Raw genomic sequence first — 21364 nt, 5'->3', positions numbered from 1 at the left:
AGGTGGGCAGGAGCTGGGACCGAGCAACGGGAGCTCACCCCGTCGTGGGGATTCAAACCGCCGACCTTCCAATCGGCTAGCCCTAGGCTCTGTGGTTTAGACAACAGTGCCACCCACATCCCTAATTGAAATTAGGAAGGCTTATAATAGTTTAACGTCAGCTGAACTTTGTTTTTTATTTGGCTAGGCCATGCCATGCCACCTTATATACCAAACATCCTTTAACTGTGGCTGTATGATTGCTGAAAACGCTCTTTAGTTTTGTGACTCCTCTTGTCTTGTCGACACACCACCAATAACAACTTGGGAAACTGCCTTATATAGAATCAGTACATCTTCGTCAGATGTATACTCACCAACAGAGAGGATGTGGGTGGCGCTGTGGTCTAAACCACTGAGCCTCTTGGACTTGCCGATCAGAAGGTCAGCGGGGGTGAGCTCCCGTTGCTCTGTCCCAGCTCCTGCCAACCTACGTAGCCGTTTCAAAGCATGCCACTGCAAGTAGATAAATTGGTATCGCTGTGGTGGGAAGGTAAATGGCGTTTCCGTGCGCTCTGGTTTCTGTCACTGTGTCCCGTTGCGCCAGAAGCAGTTTTGTCATGCTGGCCACATGACCTGTAAAGTTGTCTGTGGACAAACGCCGGCTCCCTCGGCCTGAAAGCAAGATGAGCGCCGCAACCACACAGTCGTATTTGACTGGACTTAACCGTCTAAGGGCCCTTTACCTTTTTTACCTTACTAGCAGAGGCTTTCCAGGATTCCAGGCCAAGGTCCCCCCCAGGTTTATCTGGAGAGACTGGGGACTGAAATTGCTTGCTTGTTTGCTTCTTTTATTTATATCCCATCCCAAGGAGCTCAAGGTGGCAGTACATAGGTTTCATTCCCCCCCCCCTTCACTTTTAATTTGTATATCGCCTTTCTGTATTACTATGCACAAGGGGGTTTACAGCAACAAAATATGCAACACACACCTTATAATAATCTGATCCAATACAAATAGTCATAATACAACCTACCTTTAAAATGGAATCACTTATATCAAGTAAAGCAACAATCTATTAGAATATAGTAGTACACAATAAATTTAACTCGCCAAACATCAGCAAATAATAACTAAGCAGATATTCACTCTTAGCAATGACAATAAATATTTACTAAACTATGATCAATAAAAGTAACTGCAAGTCACAATGCGTAAAATACCACAATACATACAGAACCCTGAAAAAGGGTCAGACTGAGAAACGGAGACACACAATTTATAAAACTATTTTTTTTTAATCCCTAAACTCCTCCCCATTTTATCCCCACAACAACCTTGTGGCTGAGAGGCAGTGACTGGCCCAATGTCACTCGGTGAGCTTTATGGCAGAGCGGGGATTTGAACCCTGGCTTTCTAGATCTTAGTCCGACACTCTAACCACTACACCACACTGGGACCTACTGCATGCAAATCGGGTGTTCTGTTAGTGATCTAAGTCCCTTCCGCAATCCGACACTGAGAAGGATTGCCTAGAAGCACCCTGTTGCAAAAGGCGTGCCGAGATATCACAAATGGGTTGTTGCCATCAGGCTTTTTGTAATTGGATCTCCTTCAGAAATGGAAAGTCTGGGTTAAACCTGGGGGGGCGGGGCGGATATGTGCTGGCATTTAGATAGCCGTATTGGATGCGAGGGCGATCTGGCTGCGACATCTGTCACCCCATTGATCACCACGGTTGATTCGGCTGATCTGGCTGGCTAGGCGGGTGTCCCCTTCCTCCCTCACCGCTCCTGCGCGCTCAGTGGAAGAGGACGACCATCCCAGATAGAAGGAGTGTACCGTTTTTCGGTCAAGGGTATACGATAGATAGCCGTATTGTGTGAATACTGCAAAAAAAACCTTCCATGCACAGGAGCACTGACCCCACCGTAAACATCTACCTACATCCAATTATGTAGATTGAAAATTCCCTTGAAAATAATACAGTTTCCATCCCATTGAAGTAAATGGCAAATTTTGGTTGATCAATGGATTTGGATGGACCTGCAAAGGGTATAGCTTTTCATAAACAAGTGAACTTCACTTTTTCACATAGCTGCGTGGATGAAAGGTATTTATTTTTATTCCGAAGGGATATATGCACAACTCCGCAGAGCACTAGTTGTTATAAACAGCTGAGACCTTGCTGCCATCTGGAGGAGGGCTGGATAAATGCTGCCAACTGCTGCTTTATACAGTACAGTATAATTTGCCATAGGCTGAAACAGACCATTGGGACACCTGCCCACAGAAGGAGCAAATCTTGTCCTCATTTGCTGGTAACACCAGTCTTGACGGAGGAACAGCATTTGTATTTACAGGGTTCTGCCTTGCACATTTGCTTCAGCCATTATTGCTGGTTAGTATGGTGGAACTCACCAGAGTGTAAGTGTGTAACAAGAAATGTCTTTATTAGGCCAAGAGAATGCCAAGTGAAACACCTGGAGAGAGATCTAGGGAATGGCTTTTTTTTTTTTTTAATGGGGGGAAATTGGCCATCGTTGAGTACAAACTGAAACCTGCATGGCAACTAGGTGAGCCTGATAGTTTTGTTGTCTCTTCCTACACTCCACCCATCCAAAAAATAAATGTTACTTTTTAATATGGTTGCAGCAGCAAATGTCTTATGTGCCAATAAAACGCCTATTTTCCCTCCCCCCCCCATTACAATAATAGTGGCAATATCAGTTTTTAAAATGTATTTCACAACTGACTGTAAAGGTGTTTCTTTGGTACAAAGAAATGGAAAATAGAAAACATAAAGAGAATTAAATATGCACTGTGATATGTAATAAGACTTTTCTGAAGGGATGGTTCTACTTTTATTGCAAAAGTCATATAATTTCCATCAATCTTTCAGCAAATCTGATGGCGAAAAGGAAAAAGAAAAGGACACAGTGGCCAAGGAAAATAAGGACAACCAAGAGAGACAGAAAGATAAAGCTGAGAAGAAAAATAAGGAAGAGGAGTAAGTGTTTTTCAGGGCTGAAAATATGTTACAGAATACGTTATAATTTTCACTTGGCTGGGCCTCACAGTGCACTAGTGACACTACTATATAGCACGGGTAGCCAATAGGGTGCCCTCCAGATGCTGTGGACTGCAACTCCCATCATCCATGACTGTTGGTCATACTGGTTGGAACTGATGAGACTTGTAGTTCACAACATCTGGAAGGCAATGTGTCAGCTACACTTGCTATGTAGGAACATGTGGGTTTGGCCGATGGCATGCTTATGGGCTACCATAGGAAGTTACCATGCTATTTTTCACTTGACCCTGTTGCCACTTCAGCTTCTGGCACCTCCTCCTCCCAGTCTGCTCCCTCTTCTCCCTCTGGCAACGCAGCATTGTTGTCCCACCACCAATCCTCTGGCTCTGCACCTGCTTCCCCTGGGGGTTCCCCAGCTGGTGCCCCCTCACCATTCCTCAGCATCCAGCCAGCCCAAGACATTTGCCCACTAAAGAATCTGGCCGTTGGTCTGAAAAAGATTTGCCATCCCTGATTTGGAGAAAGCATGATGATCCATCCAAAGTTAAGTACTTTTTAATAGTGTGGTAATGCCTGTCTACTCAGAAGTAAGTCCGATTAGGTTTGATGGCATTTACTCTCAGAGAAGTGTGTACTAGACTGCAGCATATGTTTCAGTAAACTCTTTAAAATCAATAGGAAAATGCAGCTGGATTTCATTTATTATGGCTGTTATGTACCACCTGCTTCTTAATATATTAATTTCCTTCTGCTTGCTGTTTAGGGAGAAGAAAGAGGTATTTGTTATTGATCCCTCAGGAAACCTGTATTACAACTGGCTGTTTTGCATCACTCTGCCCGTCATGTACAATTGGATAATGATCATTGCTAGGTATTTTAAAACGACACAGTGCTGCAGCGTATTGATCTATATTAGGTATTTTGGTTTACCTTAAACGGATAAATGAAAGGAAGCAAGACCCTTTCAACAATAAAACAATTCTTCACTGTCTTAAAGGGGGGACCCATTAGATGCTTCAGCAGCTAACTAATGTACTTGGCTAATCTGAGCTGTGAACAAGGAAGTCCTCGGCTCAAAATGTTACATCCGACTTGAAACTTAGGCAAGCCACAGTAAACATGGGTACCATTTCTCCCCTCACTTATTGCAGTGTGCTTACTTGTCTTGCAGGGCTGCTGTAATGATTGCAGATATAATGTAAGCAAAGAGCTTTGGACATTTGGGAAACGTATACAAATGTTGATGATTTGCTGAACCATAGTGTGATAAATTTAGATGCAGAGCTTCTCTGTGTAATGAGTGTTGCCCTAAATTTGATTTAGCCTCAGCTGCATGTGGGATGAGAGAATTTTTATTTGAGCCAGGCGGACAGCGAAAAGATGATGCGATTGCTCTGTCATCCATTCCATCAGCATATCATGATTTGGTTATTTTAAACCTAAGCACTGATGAGCAAGCAGATCAAGATACAAAGAATACGCTTCAGCTAGTTCTCACAGCTACTTTGACCTGTGTTGGGAGATATTTATATTACTTTAACTAATGTTGGGCGTCATTTGATTTTTAAACCTGGATTTTCTTTTTGGCTGCATGTTGCCATTTCCCCTAGAAGCTCAGACCACAAATGAGCCAAACATCGTAAACTTTGGGAAAGTGTTCTTTTGCATTGGCATGGTGTGGGTTTATAGTGGAATATATACAAGCACTTAACACTGGACAAGAGTGAAGTAAAAAGGTCACTCATTGTGTACAAATCATGGGAAATATAAACTAAGAGTCTTCCCTCAGTCCCATTGAATTGTCTAAAACTGATGGAAGTAGATTTCTATAGATCACCTGAATGTCCTTTGTTCTTTTGTGTAGGACAGAGGTAGGGAAACTGTGGCCCCCCAGATGCTGTTGGACAACAGTTTCCATCATCCCTGGAGTTGGGCCATGCTGACTGGGGCTTTTTGAAAGTTGCAATTCAACAACATTGGGGGGGGGGCACAGGTTCGTTATCCCTAGTTTAAGGCCTGCATTGCCAAAACGCTTACTTTCAAATTCTAAATTTTGAAATTCTGTTTCTTTTCTTATTCAGAGCCTGCTTTGATGAACTTCAAAGCAACCATCTAGAGATGTGGTTCATTTTTGACTATATATCAGACATCCTCTATGTTGCTGACATGTTTGTACGTACAAGGACAGGTAAGAGTATGCTCTGCTAAATCATATTGTCAGTAACTTTTTATCTGTTATGCTACCTTGTTAAAATGAATAGCAAAGACAAGGTAACCTAGTAATCTTTCTGTAGGGAGCGTTGTGCAAGACATTGAAAGTGTCTATGTGGAAAATGGCCCATCTTAAAAAGTCACCTATTTCACCACCAGCACTGATGTATCATATTCTGTTAGTAATATACCCCATTGCCTTATCCAGCCAACTCAAGGCTGTCTCTTTACATAGTATTTGTTGGAACAATGATATTTTGGTTGCTCTCATTAATAAGTGGCAATGCATATTAAGGCAGGATAGGAGTACCACCTTATTTATTTTAGAAAATGTATAGTCTGCTTTTAAGGCTTAGGTTATTAAAATGACTGTGTGGGCAAACAATAGTTTAAACCACCAAAGGCGAAATGCAACAATCAAATAAAATCAAGCAGCCCTAGTAAATTCTTAATAGCAGCTGCTTAGGATGCAGCAGATCTCCAGCTCAGCTGGCTGATTCCTGGCTCAGCCAGTGTTTTGTCCCCAACATCTGCTCAGCTGAAGATAGGCCAGTATAACTTGAACACTCTGACTCAGTTATGCTTGATTGCACAATAACCCCGCTTTCCCAAAAACAATGGTTTTCTTGTGATTAGGGAAATGATGGAGCAAACATGTACTGGAAAGTGTGGGATAACACGTGCTTTGATGAGCAGGATGAACTCTCAGTAAACGGGTAATCTAGCAGTGCCCACAATTTCGTGATTTGCATGTCATGGAAAAACTGCAAGGTTTTCCAAACCCAATGAGTTTCTTCTGCCATCTTGAGAAGTGAGGAGAGGAGAGGGGAAAGCACTTGAACTTGTCACTACTTCCTGTTCCAACTAACCGCAGGGTTGGACCAGGAACATTCCATTTGAACCAGCTCCTTTCTTCCGCTTGACCTTCCTCAGAATGTTTGCAAAGGGGCACTAAGTTTGCCATCTCATCTCCTAAGCAACGATTCTGCATACCTTGGTACTATTGGTAACAGGAAAAACAGAATAGTTCAGAATTTTCACCCAGTTATGGTTCCACTGGAGTTCACAGTATTATGAAAACATTTTTTTTTTGGGGGGGGGTAATGAATACAGATGTCCATTTACCAAATTCTGTCATTTACTTGCTTCTAGATTCCTGATTTGGTATGGAACTGGTAATACTGTATGATAAAATTCTCACCACTAATAATACAGATAACTGGTTTACCAAGGAGCTCCTAAATTATCATATATATTTGCCCTTTGCCATGTCAGTAAAAATAAAACAAAATTGTATCACAAAGTTATTTCTGCATTTTATTTTAGGTTACCTGGAACAAGGTTTGTTGGTGAAAGAAGAACTTAAACTTAAGAAAAAATATAAGGGAACGGTGCAATTTAAATTAGATGTACTTTCCATCATTCCAACTGATCTACTTTACTTCAGGTTAGGCTTGAACTACCCAGAAATACGAATAAACAGATTACTTAGAATATCACGTATGTTTGAATTCTTCCAGCAAACAGAAACAAGAACAAGTTACCCAAATATATTCAGAATCTCAAATCTGGTCATGTATATTATAATTATTATCCACTGGAATGCATGTATGTATTTTTCAATCTCCAAAGCCATAGGCTTTGGAACAGACACATGGGTCTATCCCAACATTAGCCATCCCGAATTTGGCCGGCTGGCTAGAAAGTATGTTTACAGCCTTTACTGGTCAACACTGACCTTGACAACTATTGGTGAAACACCACCTCCCGTTAAAGATGCTGAGTATTTCTTTGTCGTTGTTGACTTCTTAGTTGGTATATTAATTTTTGCTACCATTGTCGGTAATATTGGTTCTATGATCTCCAACATGAATGCTGCCAGGGAAGAATTTCAAGCAAGGATTGATGCTATAAAACAGTACATGCAGTTTCGGAATGTGAGCAAAGACTTAGAAAACAGAGTTATCAAGTGGTTTGATTATTTGTGGACAAATAAGAAGGCAGTAGATGAAAGAAAAGTCTTGAAGTATCTCCCAGATAAATTACGAGCAGAAATTGCCATCAACGTTCATCTGGAAACTTTAAAGAAAGTCCAGATTTTTGCAGATTGTGAAGCTGGCTTACTGATTGAGCTAGTCTTAAAACTACAGCCTCAGGTGTACAGCCCTGGAGATTATATCTGTCAGAAAGGTGACATTGGGCGAGAAATGTACATCATCAAAGAAGGGAAACTTTCTGTGGTTGCTGATGATGGAGTTACTCAATATGTGGTCCTAAGTGATGGCAGTTACTTTGGGGAGATTAGCATTCTTAACATTAAAGGTAGCAAAGCTGGAAATCGGAGAACAGCTAACATCAGAAGCATTGGTTATTCAGATTTGTTTTGTCTGTCTAAAGATGACCTAATGGAAGCTTTAACAGAATACCCAGATGCAAAGGCCTTGTTGGAAGAGAAGGGAAGGCAAGTCCTTATGAAAGATGGACTGCTGGATTTGGATGTTGCAAATGCAGGAAGAGATCCTAAAGATATCGAGGAAAAGGTCAGCCAAATAGAAATAATGCTTGACTGTTTACAAACAAGGTTTGCCAGACTTCTGGCTGAATATGGTGCTGCACAGCAAAAACTGAAAATAAGGCTAACACAAGTTGAGAGCATCATGAAAGCGCCTATGGATTTTGATTTATCAAATTTAGAAGAAACTGAAGAATGAAAAGAGTAGAAACGTAGATATTGTGAGCACTGCCGAATCTGTAATAAAGAGTCTAATAAAAGATAAAATAAGGCTTCATTGAACATGGAATCTGTTAATCTTGGCTGATTTTCTTTTTAAACCAAGCATGAAGGGTATTTTCAATAATTTACATTTTATCTGTTATAAGTGTGACTTCAGAAAATATCACTTGATCTAGATGATAAATATGCTAAAATCCCAATGGAACAAACTTTAGGTTAATTTGAACAGGAATCATTTTGTACAGTTGTATTGCATGATTACATTTAATATTGTGCCCTGTATAATGCACCTAGTATCAAGATAGTTGGCTGGACTCCTCAGCAGTCATTTTGATTTACAGATGAGAAGTTTGCTGCACTTTCTACTCAGAACAAAGTCACCTCTGATAGAACGTCTTTGTTTTGTAGCAACTGCCCAGAAAATTAGCAGTACGGTAATTATAAACAGTCAGTTGCAAGTTAACGAGAGAATGTGATGCGATAAAATTCCACACTGTTTAATAAAATATTTAATTAAATCCTTGTGAAAAAAATTGGAGTTTGTATTGACTGGCTACAAATAACCTTTGAGGATCATGTGCCTAAAGGGGTTTCTTGAGTTGCAGCTGTAAATTCTTACCAGGAGACCTCGTATTCTGTGGTTATCAACAGTTTTAAATATACAGGTATAGCTAAATATTTCTAGACTGCATATGGTGACTAGGTACAGTAGATTCAAAAGGCATAAGCCCTCCCCAAAGGTAGCAGGATTGACTGTAAAAAATGGATAAGATGGAAGAAAGACATCAGTTTGTAATTGACAGCAGGAAGAGGTATATTTTGGAACATGTGCATTTCAAAATGAAGCACTGTTCTGTCAGTCTGTTAATAAAGCAAGGCTTTCCATTCAGCAGTTTTGATCTGGAAATTCATATAAAGGTCATGTGGCTTTTTAACCCTGTTCTTTCCTTGGACTGAGGTTGGGAAGCTGTGCAGGTGCAACTGCTTCCTGGGTCCCTCTGGTCAGTGGTTTGGACCAGGCTGATCTTCTCTTGGTAGGTGACCTTGATGGGGGGAGGTGGTGTAATCTCTCAGCAGCCCTTAGTGTTCTGCAACCTCTTGATAAACACATTCCTTGTCTCAGTTCTGTTTTGGCAAAACATGTTGTGGCTATTTATTATTTGTGCTCTCACTGGTCTATCTAGGCATCCCAAAAATAGGAGAGAGAAAATTATTAACTCTTGGTTTACGCAGAAAAAAGAACTTGTACTGCAACAATTAGTGTTTATTCTTTGTAGTACACTGGCATTTTGTGTTTAGAGAAGCAAGTATCAGTTTAGCTACAGTCTGGATTAGGTCACCTGATTTAAAAAACGGCTTGAGGGATTTGCTTGCTTTTTTCAGGAAGTATGTGTATGCACACACAAAGAAGTTTTTTTCAACTGTCCTCAAAACCTTTCCCTCTGCATGTTGCTTTTCTTCTTCTTTTGCCATGGGACTTTTTTTTATTCTGAAGAAGCCTTACATGCAAATTGATTGTCTGAATGTGATTAATGTCAAGTGGTTTTGCTAAGTAACACAAACCAGAGGAGTGGGCTGGGGAGTCCAGAGAGCATAAACTCCCAGTAACATTTCGCTGAGCAAATCTGGAACAAAACTTAGTTGTAATAACTAATGGCCTAATAATAATAATATTATTAATAATAATAATAATAATAATAATTTGTCTACTGCCCTTCATAAAAAACAAACCAATAACTTTCCCCTCCCACAAACACAGCCAAATGCCTGGTTGTGGAGAAATACTTTTATTATGTATTAAATTTGTATAGACCAAAGTGACCCTGCAGGAAAAAAGGCAGCCTCTCCTAAACATTGAAATATCTGAGCCCGGGGAATGAGACCTTGCACAGTTCCCTGTCGGGGGGAAACAGGCGGGGTCTAAAAGCAGGTGGGCGTGGTATATTATTATTATTATTATTATTATTATTATTATTATTATTATTATTATTATTATTATTATTATTATTATTATTATTATTAATAATAATACTATACGTATATATAATATGATTATAAATTATATATATAAATTGCGCAAAACGGAAGCGCTCCACGGCGCTCCTTCTGAGGCATTCTGGGTGCTGTAGTTCTCCGTGGGTCACTTCGGAGGCCGTCGGTTCTTTATGCGCCGCGCAGAAAGAGAGGGGAGGAGTCCTGCCACACCACAGTTCCGGTTTTTGCACGTCCCACTTCCGATTCTCTGCCGCGAGGGATGCCTGGAGTTGTAGTTTAGGCGCCGGCACGCCGCGAACTTCCGAGGAAGGCGAAGCGCTACGTCTCCTACACCTGGATCCTCCCAGCTGCTGCGCCTCATCCTCTGAAAGCGGGCGGGCGGCGACGGGCTGCTCCGTCCCGGCCCCGAGCGAGCAGCGGGCCTTGTGGGCGGCGGGGGAGAGTGAGGAGGTGGAGGAAGGAGGATGGAGGCGGCTTGGCGCCAGGGCGGCCGTGGCCGGGGAAGGGGGAGAGCCGGAGCTGGCGGGGTCCCTGCAGGCAGCGGACCTGGCGGCCGGGGAAGGGGAAGGGGAGGCGCCTCCCCGGCCGCCGGGGCTTGTAGTAATAACGCCTCAGGAGCCCGCGGTGAGTATTTTCACAACCTCACACACCTACCGTATGGGGGGAAAAAAACACCCCTCATACTCCACTTGGGGCCCAGGTGAAATAGGAAAGGCATGAGGAGGTGCTTTTTTTTAATTATTAAAATAAAATAAAATGTATTGAAAGGAGAGCAAGTATGCAGCTCACTGCAGCTGCCTCCAGAAGGAGTGCATTTATTATTATTATTTACACTCTGTGTGTGTGTGTGTATATATATATATATATATATATATGTATGTGTGTGTGTGTGTATATATATATATATATATATGTGTGTGTGTGTGTGTGTATATATATATATATATATATACACATACACACGTGTGTGTGTGTGTATATATATATATATATTTCAAAAAAGGCTTCTTGGTATGTTGGGAGAGGTGGCTTAGATACACCCTTGCATAGCTTCTAATCGCCCTGACAGAAGCTGAAATCTTGTTCCAAGTGTAGGTATATACCGTATATCTCCATTAGGATACAAATCAGTTCATAATAGGGGCCATTTTTATTTAAGGCGGACTAGTTCTGTGTTTTTAACATATACAGTGTACGCTTGTTTTGATCCATATTAAGGTTAATGTTATTATGTTTTATACCCTGCCTTTCTCCCTAACAGGGACTCGAGGCAGTTTACAATAAGAGCAGTTGAAAGCTGTTGGGTGGGAAATCATTAAAAACAACAATCAATCAAGCATTGATAGAATTAAGGCAAATATAAAATGTATGAAAAACAGACAGATAATTACAATAAAAAGGCACTAGCCCTTCACTAAAAGCAGTCAGTTTCCCAAAGCCTCCTCAATTATTTGATACATTGGAGTAGAGAACTGGGAGCACACCTGATTTGTGTGGCTGCTGCTGTAATTATTGAACATTTAGGTCATTTGCGATAATGTTGCTGTACTTGACATCGCTGAACTTATTTGAAAACCAGACTAGTATTATATGCAAATGTGCTTACATGACGTTCATTGACTCCCCCCAACTGTACATGACGTTCATTGACTCCTGCAACTGTAGTTTACCCCTTACAAAGCTAGAAGTCCCAGCACCCTTAAAACTGCAGTTCCCAGGATTTTTGGGGGGAAGCAATGACCTTTAAATGTATGGATGTGGATGTGGAATCCCCACACTGGAGAATAGAAGCATCTGTTTGGAGTAGAGATGCAGCCAATGGATGTATGAAGACTTACGGGTAGGCATTCCCTTCCACTGCTTCTTTGCTCCAAAATGGTCCCTTCTGAAGCAGGAAAGAAAGCTGTTAAGGGTTTGATTATGCACATTTATGTGTAACTATAAGTTGGGCCCTTAGATACAAGCCATTGTATACCTTATTCACCTTTGCAGCAGAAGTGCAGGTGTAAATCAGCTTGTATACATTGCTTAGGACGCGGGTGGCGCTGTGGGTTAAACCACAGAGCCTAGGGCTTGCTGATCAGAAGGTCGTCGGTTCGAATCCCTGTGATGGGGTGAGCTCCCGTGGCTCAGTCCCAGCTCCTGCCCACCTAGCAGTTCGAAAGCACGTCAAAGTGCAAGTAGATACAGTGGTGCCCCGCTAGACGAAAATAATTCATCCCGCGAAAATTTTCGTCTAGCGGGGTTTTCGTCTTGCGGAGCGGCAATGGGAGCCGCGCTCCGCAAAACGGAAAAAAAAGACGAAATTTTTTCGTCTTGCGAGGCAGCCCCATAGACTTTTTCGTCTAGCGGGGCAGCCTCCCGCTAGACGAATGCTTTCGTCTAGCGAGTTTTTCGTCTAGCGAAGCATTCGTCTAGCGGGGTACCACTGTAAATAGGTACCCCTCCAGCGGGAAGGTAAATGGCGTTTCCGTGCACTGCTCTAGTTTGCCAGAAGTGGCTTTGTCATGCTGGCCACATGACCTGGAAGCTGTACACTGGCTTCCTTGGCCAGTACGCGAGATGAGCGCCGCAACCCCAGAGTCGGACACGACTGGACCTAATGGTCAGGGGTCCCTTTACCTTTACTATACATTGCTTATGCAGTAAGAACCAGGGAAGTATAGGCTGTGTTTCAAGAAAATACTGAAACTAGCTGTGAAGAGAGTCATGTGCCCTTTCCAAGAATGTCAGAAGATAATCGAAATGGTGTCAGGGTGTGGCCTTTGTAAAAAAAATCTTCCTTTTAAAGCATCTACCGGTAATTTTTGCTTTGTTGGTTAGATATTTAAACAGAGTTTTATTAGTTGCATTTATTTTCCTGAAAGATGCTGTCACATTTTAAACTCTGTTTAAACTTTGTTCCCCTAACAGAGCTAACCTCTCAGAAAAAATTTGATGAAATTAAGAAGGCTAACCAAGCTGCAGCTAGAAAGCTTGTTGAAGATCAATTTAGTTCCTCCTCTGAAGAAGAAGATGAAGATATCAAAGGAAAACATGGGAAAATATTGGCCAAGACATTTACCACTTATACAAATCAAACTGGTAAAGCTTTTATTTATTTATTTCACATGCCCTTGCCTTATAAAGACCTAGCTATCACTACACTGATATAATTATTCAGATAATGATTTCTATAATTGGGGTAGTAACACATTAATGAATGCTTTTATTATAGGAACCATACAGTGTGTATGTATGTATGTATGTATGTTTGCTCAGAAATATAGCTCAATCTGTCACAAAAGCAATAAGTGTAACAGTAAATACAGCAGCTGTAGGGGACCATATAACACTGTTCTTAAAAGATCTGCACTGGTTGCCTATTCACTACCAAGCCCAATTCAAGCCTAAATGGCTTGGGACCTAGTTAACTGAGGGAGCCCTTCTCCCTGTACCATTCAGCCTGTGAGTTGAGATTCACTGGTGATTTGGGTGACTGAAACTTTGAAAAGGGCCTACTCTTTGATAGTCCCCAGATTACGAAACAGTCTTCCCATAGACATTAGTTTCTTAGTAGTCATTATACGTTGGGGTTTAGAGAGGTATGGCCTTGATTCATGTATGGTTTCCGTTTCAGACCATCAGTAAATGTTAGCATGGCATTTTGTTTTACATGGAAATAACAGCTTCACAAGTAAGCTTTTGATTTATCCTTTGGCACTGGCCCTCTCACATTAGGATAAAATAGTACTGACTACTGCTTTGTATAAAAAACAAAATTGTCTTCCTGTGTTGTTCAAAGATGGAGATGCAAGTGAACTGGAACGCACAAGGCAGTACATGAATGATGCTTTTCAGTCTGGGGCAATGACGTGCTTGATATGTATTGCTTCAATTAAGAGAAACCAAGCGGTAAGCATCTTACACTATAGAGTATTGTAACAGTACCACTTCTTCAACATTTGCTGTTTAGTTGGAATATATTCGCTCTTCATTTAGAGAGGGAATATAAAGAAGTATGCTTTCAACTGCAATGCCACTTCGTCTTTGGAATTCCCTTCAAAATGCTGTTGATAGCTTCAGAAAGTGATCAAAAGCCTCTCATTTTCCAGACATTCATATTGTGGCTGGGCATGAAAAAGTGATTTTGCTTTATTACTTCGACTGCCTGAATTGGGTCCAGCTGCAGAAATCCAACCTGTTCTCTGCATCCCGTTACATTTATTTAGGGAATCATCAACACATCCCCTCCTCCCAACCTAAGAAACCATAATAAGAGCTAGTGGTACAATTGAAATTACCACTTCTGATACTAAAATTGCCATGTGTTGAAATCATCAGTCAAGCTCTGGCCTTCAGCACTCTCTCACTTGTGCACTCTTGCTGGGAATGGGATGGATCCTAGCCAAGACAAGCATACTCTGAAAGGGGTCAGGTCCAAGGAAGAAGAAGAAGAGTGACTTCTTTGAAGGACAGATAGGAGAAGAGATACTTACCTTTCTTGCACTCTGAGCTTGTTTGCACATCACAATAAAGCAAACTATGACTTACCAGCACTATGAGAATGTGTTGGCTCCCAGAAAGGAGTTCATAACCATGTGGCTCTCTCCTGGTCTTTTTAGTACAATGCAAGATTGGCTTAGTGTGTCATCTGAACCTAGGATCATGGTTAAGGTCTCTCCTCCTTAACCACTGCCTGTACCCAAGGTTTGTCCTCTGGTTAATGGCTAAGGAGGACAGACCTTAACCACAATCCTGTGTTTGGATGACACACTAAGCCAAACCTTGGCTTACCTGCTTTGTTGCACTATGCTTAATAATAGTAATCATTAATAATTATATTATTTGTACCCTGCCCACCTGACTGGGTTACCCCAGCGACTCTGGGCAGCTTCCAACAAATATTAAATCATAATCAAACAAATATTTAAAACTTCCCTATAGAGAGCTGCCTTCAGATGTCTTCTAAAAGTTGTATAGTTATTTAGCTCCTTGACACCTGGCCGGGGTGGGGGGGGGGGTGCATTCCACAAGATGTAAGGCACTCTGCCTGGTTCCTGTAACTTCACTTCTCGTAGTGAGGGAACCACTAGAAGGCCCTTGGAGCTGGAGCTCACCGTCCAGGCTGAATGATGGGGGTGGAGATGCCCCTTCACGTATACAGGACCAAGGCCATTTAGGGCTTTTAGTTCAGCACCAACACTTTGATGAACATGTGGGTTCAAGAGGCTCTCATGGAGTCAGTATGGCTATACGTTCTTGGTAAACTATAGTGTGGATTGTTGTGAAATACAGAAATTGTGAAATTGTGTCTGTCATGCTTTGACCACATTTTTAAAAAAATACTAATAAGTCTGTGCTCCATTTGTTTAAACTCTATAACAGACCCTGTAGTGGGGATGATACTGTATTTATTTGAATGTAATGTGCACCTTTTTTGGCCAAATTACATTGCGAAAATTAGGGTGCGCATTAGATTCAATGGAGCATTCGATTCATGTAAATACGCTAACATTTTTTTGTTGAATAAAGAAAATGGCTGCTTTACACAGCCAGATAACAGGATCTACATTAGGACATAGCACAATAAATAAAACCCAATATTCACTTTAGTTTTTTGTGGCAGTGGGAGAGGAGGATTGTTGCATATGTGTGTTGAATTTTATACGCCAAATTAGCATGTTTACTTGGAAAGGCCTTTGAAACATCTTTATCTGTCTTCTAGGTCTGGAGTTGTTCTGGATGTTTCTGCATATTTCACATGCCTTGCATTCAGAAGTGGGCTAAGGACAGCCTTTTTCTAATATCTTCGCCATTGACAGATGATGATTTCGGAAAGAGGGATTATCCATGGCCTTGGTAGGCTTTTTAGGTTTTATTTTGAAAGCGCCTTTATGTGGTGGGGAAACAGTACTTAAAAGAAGAGCTAGACAGCTGCAAAATGTGCGCTCTAATGTTGCATTTAATGAAAAAATTCCTTTGCATTTAAGTATCTTTAGCAATCCCAGGGTACGTTGCTGTTGTGTGCATGAAAAATACCACCTCCGTGACGGAGGACTTGCCTGGACTGTGAGCACAGCCATCTAAAGTTAAACACTTTTAAGTAGTAATGGGTGAACTTAAAACATTGTAAATCAGTTCAATCCCACACCGTTTGCTCAGATGAAAGTTCTCTGTTTCAAGAACTTTTAGTATATACAGCTTTAAAGCTGGGAAAATGCTCCTGTTGAAACATAACATAATCAAATATAAAATAATGTCTGAGGACAGAAAGCCTAATTTCTCCCTCCACTTTGCTACCCTGATTGGTATAATCTGCCCTTTTGATCTTCCCTTGCATTTTGACCTGAATTCTTTTCACCTCTAGCCTTGTTCAAGGGCATATGTGATCCTGTTTTGTTCTTTTGAGTGGTGCTTGGGGTTGCACAGCAGCAATAGAGTGGAAATGTGAAATTTCCCTGTGAGAATTTTGATCTCTAACCTCTTCATTCAGTGCACAGTTGTCATCATAATGTTAGTTGAAGTAGCACAAAAAGTCTTACTTGGGTACAATCTGTATGGAATTCCATACACTGAGCAAGAGTGGGTGGTTTATTTTTATTTTTTGAAGAAATAGTGTTTGGCTTCTCCCCGTAGGATGGATATCTCTGCATCCTGTTATATCACTGGAGGCCCAAGTGACCTTGGTGGTGCAGAGTGCTTTTCACCAGCTTAGGCTGGCATATCAATTGCAACCTCTTTGGGATAGAGAGAGCCTGACAACTATCATCCGTGGGTTGGTAAATTTATTGTTAAACTATTGTGTTATGGGACTGCTCTTGAAGATGGTAGAGCTGCTCTGGTAGGAACGAGGACCAGTTGCTGGGAAAACATCTCATAGATATTGAAAGAACTCCATTGGCTTCCAGTCTGTTGCAAAACACAACTCAAGGGCTTCACTTTTGAAATCCCTACTTGGCTTTGGACCTAGCTACCTGAAGGGACACCTGCTTCCATGTCAAGCGTCCATAAACTAATACAATGCTAAGTGAGGTAGCTGGCAGCCAGGGAAAATGTATTTTTGATTGCGGTGCCTTCTCTGTAGAACTCTTTCCCCAGAGGGGTTCACCTGGTGCTTATGTTGGTATCTTTTCGGCAACAGTTAAATACTTTTATTCTCTGGGGCTGCTTAAACTGTTTTCTCAGTTTAATGCTGCTTTGACTTAGGATCATAGAAGTGTAGATTTGGACTTGGTCATCTAGTCCAAGCCACTGCAATGCAGGAATCTTTTGCACAACGTGGCTCTCAAACCCATGACCCTGAGATTAAGAGTCTCAACTGAGCTATTCGTTTAAGAATGCATTTGAATGGAGCCTGTATTTTTAATATTATGTTTTTGCATGCATCTCTGTAAATTTCCTGGAAACCCTTTTTTGAAAGGCAGTGTAAAAAATCCTGTAAATAAATAAATCTATTTCAGTTGCTAATGGCTAATGTTATAGTGTCACATTTTGTTTTGTTTTGCATTGTTGGTAAACACTGGGCTTTGAATTGGCATTTAGCATCCATAATTGTGGCTGCATCACTGTTGCAGTTTCAGTAAAGTCCTATACTTCAGCTGAACTTTACCAAAGTCTCTGGGAATTTTTCCTCCGTTCTTTCAGTCCAAAGTGCAGATTTGAGTACAAGCGATCGGAGACTCCCACTCGCTACTACTGCTACTGCAGAAAGGTAGAGGACCCACCACTTGATCCCTGGCTAGTTCCACATTCCTGTGGCCAAGTATGTGAAAGAGATTTCAAGCCTCCCTGTGGACACAGGTGCCTGCTACTTTGTCACCCAGGTATGTGATGTTAATGTAACTGTACGTAAGCTATACAGTTGTACCTTGGATGTCGAATGGAATACGTTCTGGAAGTCCATTCGACTTACAAAATGTTCGGAAACCAAAGTGCGGCTTCTGATTGGCTGCGGGAAGTTCCTGCAGCCAATCAGAAGCCACAGAAGCCCCATCAGACATTCGGTTTCCAAAAATAGTTCGCAAACAGGAACAGGAACTTCCAGGTTTGCAGTGTTCGGAAGCCAAAACATTCGGAAACTAAGCTGTTCCAAAACCAAGGTGTGACTGTAATTAAAAGCCTAGGATGGTGCAGATTTTAAAATGTAATATGGTTACTAATATGGTTACGTGAGAGTGAACTGAATTTTTACACCAGGTGGCACGTTAAAAAGTTGCCAATAAGCGAAAGCTTTGGGATTCTAGCCACTACTTACTGTATAACTAACATGCACATACAGTACTAAATAAAATATAATACAATCTCACACATGGATTTCTCATTGCGTCATCACAATAGCTTTGTGAGGTAGCTTAGGCAGCCCTAAGTTAACCAGCAAATTTCAGGACAGAGGGGATTTGAACCAAGGTCTCCCCTGTCCCTGTTGATTCTGACTCGACAACTTGGATGTGCTGGAATATCATTTCTGTGATAACCTTTGTTTTTCTTATTCCTAGGTCCTTGCCCACCTTGTCCAAAGATGGTCACAATAACCTGCTACTGCAAGAAGGCTAAGCCTGTGCCACGAAGATGCAGTACCAAAGAGTGGTCATGTCAGCTGCCCTGTGGGCGAAAACTGCCTTGTGGACAGCACAACTGTGAGAAACCTTGTCATCCAGGTAGATGTTTCTGTGTTGGATGTTACTTTAGGTTGACTCTCATTCTTGTCAGCAGGATCTGTTTTCTCCCTGTCCTCTTCTAACACTCCCACCCTGTCCTTCTCCCCAGTGGGTGAAGAAATTAAAACAATCTCTGTCCAAGCTGTATTCTAATATTTAACTCTGCCTTACCTTTAGGAGATTGCCAGCCCTGTCCAAGAGTCAGTAAACAAGCTTGCATCTGCGGTAGGCAAGTAACAGAGAGGCTTTGTGCAAGTCCTGTATGGCAGTGTGATCAGGTAAGTTTCCTTAAATGTTGCCATGTTTTGTCATCAAATATAGGGTTTCGTTATATATGAAGGGTGGCGGGTGTTACCAGCATTGACTCTGTCCCCCGTCCCCAAGCTCTAGCAAGAAATCTTATGTGTTAACATGAAGCATAAGGGATTTATAGCGTCATTTGGAAAAACGGCAATTTTGGTCCTCCTTTATACAATTTGTTTTGCAGCACCTGTCTGCCCACTGAGCCTCTTCATTCCTACAGAAGCAGTTGGGTGTGATTAGTTTTTCACACATGGCTTCTCCATTTTGGCTTTATTTATGTTAAATAAATCATGACACGGTGTAATACGCCATGTGTTGTTGTTCATCAGAGGTTGTATTTACCTTATTTTAAGACCTGCTAAGGAGCAGGTGATTGTTATTACGTCCTGATAGGTAAAACCACAGAGTTCAAAGAGTGCATTCTTCCTTTTTAACGTGACTGTATGGTTAGCAACAGACCTAACGGCAGGCTTGCAACTCAGCTGGGATTACAGGCTGGGGTGTAGGTGTGCTGGTTGTCTGAATCATCGCTTCTGTGCCGCAGCCACTTTGTGTTGCTGTGGTTGCATGTGCTGCTACGCGTGGATCCCAAAGGTATCCATGCTATGCGCTGGAGCTTTCCTGGCCCTTCCCCATCACCACAGCTCCCTGTCCATCCCACCCCCACCCCCACCCCTTGAGAACTGAGGAATAGGGATTACTTAAGATGGCGTGGGGTATTGGGAAGGAGAAATTGGGAGGCTGCCCTCTGTGACCAGAAGAACCTTCAGCTTCTTCTAGAACAGTTCTGGATCCATGCCATAGACTAGAGACTGTGGACACATTTTATGCAAGTGGCTATGAATAAAAGGTCTTACAAGAGAGCCAATAATTCCTTGTTTAGCGTGCGTTTGACGCAGTGGTTATTACAAAATACAGTCGGTTGTATTCAGCAGTGCCCCCTTGTTGACGGAACGCTCCTTGATCCAGTGGAGGCTTCCGTCATCACCGCACGAAGAAGCGTCATTTTTTTGTTGATTTCCCTCCCCCTCTACAGCTTCCCACACATGAACCCAGTTCTGTTCAAGAGTTGTGGATGGTGACATGCAGCTGCTGAGGGGAGAGGAATTGGTGAAAATGACCTCCTTCCCTGTTATGCTGACTGACTGAAGTATCCACTGAATCAATGAGCCTTCTGTCAGCAGAGGGACGTCATTGGCTGTAACCCAATATTTATAAGTCTCAAAGCCCCTTTGATGGCCTAGACCTGCTCGTTTTTATGTTGTAAACTGGTATAAAAATTCGAAAATAAACATCTCTCTCCTTTTCTGTTGTCTCCTTCATGGCATGGTTACACATGGAGGAGGATGGGGAAATTTCAGCATACAGTGGTGCCCCGCTAGAGGAAAATAATTCGTTCTGAGAGTATTTTCGTCTCGCGGGTTTTTCGTCTAGCGAAGCGGCAATGTAAACCGCGGTTCTTGCTAGACGAAATAAAAACCCGAAAAAAATTCGTCTTGCGAGGCAGCCCCATAGACTTTTTCGTCTTGCGGGGCAGCCTCCCGCTAGACGAATGCTTTCGTCTAGCAAGTTTTTCGTCTAGCGAGGCATTCGTCTAGCGGGGCACCACAGTATTCAGCTTCTCTCAACCTTGGCATTCACCTGCAGAAATTTTCCTTTTTGCCGCACTTGTTACAAAACAAGAGGAGGGCTCCTAGTACCTTGTAGGCTTTCCCCCCTGAGAGCTTGGAAGTTTTAGTTTATATCTTTGTGGTGTATTAGTGTTGAATAATAAATAAATAAATTTGGTCATACTGTCCATGGCAGTGAACAGTCTTGCCTCTGCAGGAAGAGCCTCTGCAAAGGGCTTTGTGTACAGTGCAGTTCTCTGCCTGTAGAGCTCAGGTGCATTTTACATCTGCAGTCTACAGTTCCCTCCCTGAGCTGTTACAACGATGAGAGCTTCACTAGTGAAATGCATCATCATTATTATTTTTTGCAAAATACAGTAGTCAACTTTTGTTGCTCTGTGATTAAAACGTAATGTCACAGAAAAATTTCCCTCAGTGGCCAAACATCATACTAAACCATAGTTTGGTGTGGCCTGAAGAAACTGGAATGAGGTTCAATGAACTTTGGGCTCACTTGCTCCTCCTGCTGCATGGCTTGAAGGAAGAGTTCGGAAGCTTCCATGCCTCCAAGTTGATTTATTCCAAACAAACCAATAGCTAATGTTAAACACAGTTTGTTAGTTCTAATGAAACTACATTGCACTAAATTGTGGCTTAGCATGCAGCTGGAATGTGTCCAGTCTGTAATTGCTTGTCATCTTTTCTTGCTGAATAAGGCTGATGTAACTTGAACAATTTTTTTTTTTAACCCGTAACATTGATTTATTCAGTAATAGAAAGACACAGATCTTATTTTGAAGTCTGATCTGGACCTTGGAGTGAAAAGAGAGTTCAGCTCTCTTTGAAATGATGAGAGCA

General features: G+C 41.8%; 2 protein-coding genes across 4 annotated transcripts in view; both read left to right on the top strand.

Moving 5' to 3' along the window:
* The first annotated feature begins 2792 nt into the window (after window positions 1-2792).
* On the top strand, window positions 2793-8381 carry CNGA1 (cyclic nucleotide gated channel subunit alpha 1). Of its 2 annotated transcripts, none has more exons than XM_033159811.1 (4): window positions 2793-2990; window positions 3778-3885; window positions 5096-5202; window positions 6552-8381. In XM_033159811.1, the coding sequence occupies exons 1-4, from the start codon at window positions 2833-2835 to the stop codon at window positions 7934-7936; spliced, it is 1758 nt and encodes a 585-aa protein (XP_033015702.1). In that variant the 5' UTR covers window positions 2793-2832; the 3' UTR covers window positions 7937-8381. The 2 variants fall into 2 exon arrangements, with proteins under 2 accessions (XP_033015702.1, XP_033015703.1); XM_033159812.1 differs by having other exon boundaries at window positions 2819-2990; window positions 3778-3790.
* Window positions 8382-10403: 2022 nt separating this feature from the next.
* Window positions 10404-21364, top strand: part of NFXL1 (nuclear transcription factor, X-box binding like 1) — a 55368-nt gene continuing 44407 nt past the window's right edge. Inside the window, exons 1-7 of one of the 2 annotated variants that reach the window (XM_033159809.1) lie at window positions 10404-10578; window positions 12868-13038; window positions 13739-13848; window positions 15662-15795; window positions 17581-17759; window positions 18432-18593; window positions 18771-18871. In XM_033159809.1, the coding sequence (XP_033015700.1) occupies window positions 10419-10578; window positions 12868-13038; window positions 13739-13848; window positions 15662-15795; window positions 17581-17759; window positions 18432-18593; window positions 18771-18871 (1017 nt within the window). In that variant the 5' untranslated portion in view covers window positions 10404-10418. The remainder of the gene's footprint in view (window positions 10579-12867; window positions 13039-13738; window positions 13849-15661; window positions 15796-17580; window positions 17760-18431; window positions 18594-18770; window positions 18872-21364) is intronic. The other variant, XM_033159810.1, reaches the window with a different exon arrangement.

Source organism: Lacerta agilis, chromosome 9, assembly GCF_009819535.1.
Source record: "Lacerta agilis isolate rLacAgi1 chromosome 9, rLacAgi1.pri, whole genome shotgun sequence".
NCBI classification, from domain to species: domain Eukaryota; kingdom Metazoa; phylum Chordata; class Lepidosauria; order Squamata; family Lacertidae; genus Lacerta; species Lacerta agilis.
This window is presented reverse-complemented; position numbering and strand designations above follow the sequence as displayed.

What these genes read in the sequence shown, in the direction of transcription:
- CNGA1 (XM_033159811.1), top strand. Translation starts at nt 2,833, where the DNA reads ATGGTTCTACTTTTATTGCAAAAGTCATATAATTTCCATCAATCTTTC. An exon ending in TGGATAATGATCATTGCTAG is followed by an intron (nt 3,886 to 5,095) that starts GTATTTTAAAAC and finishes TTTCTTATTCAG; the next exon opens with AGCCTGCTTTGATGAACTTC. An exon ending in GTTTGTACGTACAAGGACAG is followed by an intron (nt 5,203 to 6,551) that starts GTAAGAGTATGC and finishes ATTTTATTTTAG; the next exon opens with GTTACCTGGAACAAGGTTTG.